Source organism: Egretta garzetta, unplaced genomic scaffold (assembly GCF_000687185.1).
Source record: "Egretta garzetta isolate BGI_Z169 unplaced genomic scaffold, ASM68718v1 scaffold7, whole genome shotgun sequence".
NCBI lineage: Eukaryota > Metazoa > Chordata > Aves > Pelecaniformes > Ardeidae > Egretta > Egretta garzetta.
In genome coordinates this window covers 4,729,531-4,731,334 of record NW_009260350.1, presented here as the reverse complement: position 1 = coordinate 4,731,334, position 1,804 = coordinate 4,729,531, and the positions used below count along the sequence as shown (strand labels likewise).

At 63.0% G+C, this 1,804-nt stretch overlaps 1 protein-coding gene across 3 annotated transcripts in view; it reads right to left on the bottom strand.

The window, feature by feature from the left end:
• LOC104129948 (proline dehydrogenase 1, mitochondrial) overlaps nucleotides 1–1,804 on the bottom strand; it is a 15,122-nt gene that overhangs the window by 6,018 nt on the left and 7,300 nt on the right. For 2 of the 3 annotated variants that reach the window (XM_035898341.1, XM_035898340.1), the window contains one exon: nucleotides 707–1,630. In XM_035898341.1, the coding sequence (XP_035754234.1) occupies nucleotides 1,443–1,630 (188 nt within the window). In that variant the 3' untranslated portion in view covers nucleotides 707–1,442. Of the gene's footprint in view, nucleotides 1–706; nucleotides 1,631–1,804 lie in introns of those variants that run through there. The other variant, XR_004842521.1, reaches the window with a different exon arrangement.

Below are 1,804 nucleotides of genomic sequence, written 5' to 3'. Positions count from 1 at the left end.
ATCCTGCAGGGCAGGAGAGGCAGCCCCGTGCCGGGAGCGCGTCCCCTCTCCTCCCCAAAATACCAGGAGCCCGGCTGCTGCCTGCTCCGGCACCACTTTTAAATTCCCACAGCCATGTCCCCATGCTCCAGCCACGCTCCCTGTTTTTCTAAGGCTAGAGCCTCAGCTAGAGAAAGAGGCAGTAGGTGAACATCTCTGGAAAGCCTAAACTTGACCCCTTTAGCTTGGGTGGCTTGGCAGAAGTGGAGAGAACAACCCAGGGCAAAGGGAGATGCTGCCTTACAGCTGCCAGGCAGGGAAGCCCAGAGATGCTTGTGGTCCTGCAGAGCCCCAAACGAGCCCAGGAGAAAATGCCCCTCATTTGAGGCAGTGAAAGCCTGCACATGTCCCGCCCAAAGCAGATCTCAGGGTGGGAAGATGCTCCCCCCCCCCAAGCAGCAGTGTGCTGGGGGCAGTTAAGGATGCTCCAGGGCTCCCAGCTGCCCCCCAGCCCATCAGGGACAGCCCCAGAGCCTCCCCCTTCCCAGGCCCGGGGAAGTTTGGCCTCGCTGGGTGCAGCCCGTCCCTGGCTCCTGGCCGGGGCTCAGGCCAAAGCGTGCAGCTGGAAGGGGCTGAGAGCAGGCACTTGACCCCCTCTTTGGGACTGGGGCAGTGAAGCAGAGCCTGGGAACAGACAGCTGCCCAGTAACTCCAGGAGAGACAGGAGCAAGAACAGTTACGATTTAATCATCACCATTCTCTGCAAATCCAGTGTGTGGCAGAGCTGAGCTGTGGTCTGGCTCCCGGTGCTCCCGATCTGGCCACCACCCCTGCCCCTGGCAGCCCTTCTCCAACGCTGGAGCCAGGGACCACGGGCAGGGCAGGGACAGCATGGGATGGGGCTGGGGCTGCCCAGCTCCTCTCGCCCCACCGGACAACCCTGGGCAGCTTGGGGTCTGCTCAGGCCAGTGGGACAGGGGAGAGCCTGGCCCTGCCCAGGACCTGCCCAGCGACCCCCAGCCCTGGCAGAGGCTGGAGGTGCTTTTGGCTGAGGCCAGCTTGTCCCCGAGCTGCCCCGCCTGCCCTGGACCCGAGCCTACAGCACGAAGCAGGCAGCCAAACGTCCGTGCAATCCTGCAAGGGGAAAACCCCGGGACAGCGTTCGCAGAGGTGAGGGAAGGCTGGCAGGGGAGCCCCAGCATCTCCCCAGAGACAGCCCCGGGCAAGCACAGCTCAGGAGCCCCGGCGGGGGGCAGAGGGACGTCCCTCAGAGCAGGGCCAGCAGGGCGACCCTCCGCTGGCCCCTCCAGAAGGTCTGTGCGGCTCCAACAGCAAGAAGGACACTTCCCCTCCCAGGGCAAGGGCTGCTGGGGGGGAAACTGCAGCAGAACTAAGGCGGGGAACGGCAACAGTGGTTATAGGTGAAGGCACAGGAGACCCCGGGCCGGATGGCACCGCCGGGGTCAGTGGCTCGGGCCGAAGAGGCTGCCGGCGAGGAGCCGCCTCTTGACCTCCGTCCAGAGAAGCTCCCGCTCCCGGTTCGCCCTCTGCATGAAGCCCCTGTTCTCCTGGGCTCGCCGGGACAGGTAGGGCAGCACCTCGTTCACGGGGCCGTAGGGCACGTACTTGTAGACGGGGAAGCCGGCCTGACCTGGGGGAGAGAGGTAGGTCATGGAAGCACCGAGAAAGAAAAAGAATGGGGGAGGGGGGCAAGTAAAAAAAAAGAGGGGGAAATGGGAGAAGGAAAAAGGGCAAAAAAGGGGGGAAAAATGGAAAAAAAAGCAGGGGAAAAAAGCGGGGAAAAAAAAGTTGTTGGGGTGAAAAA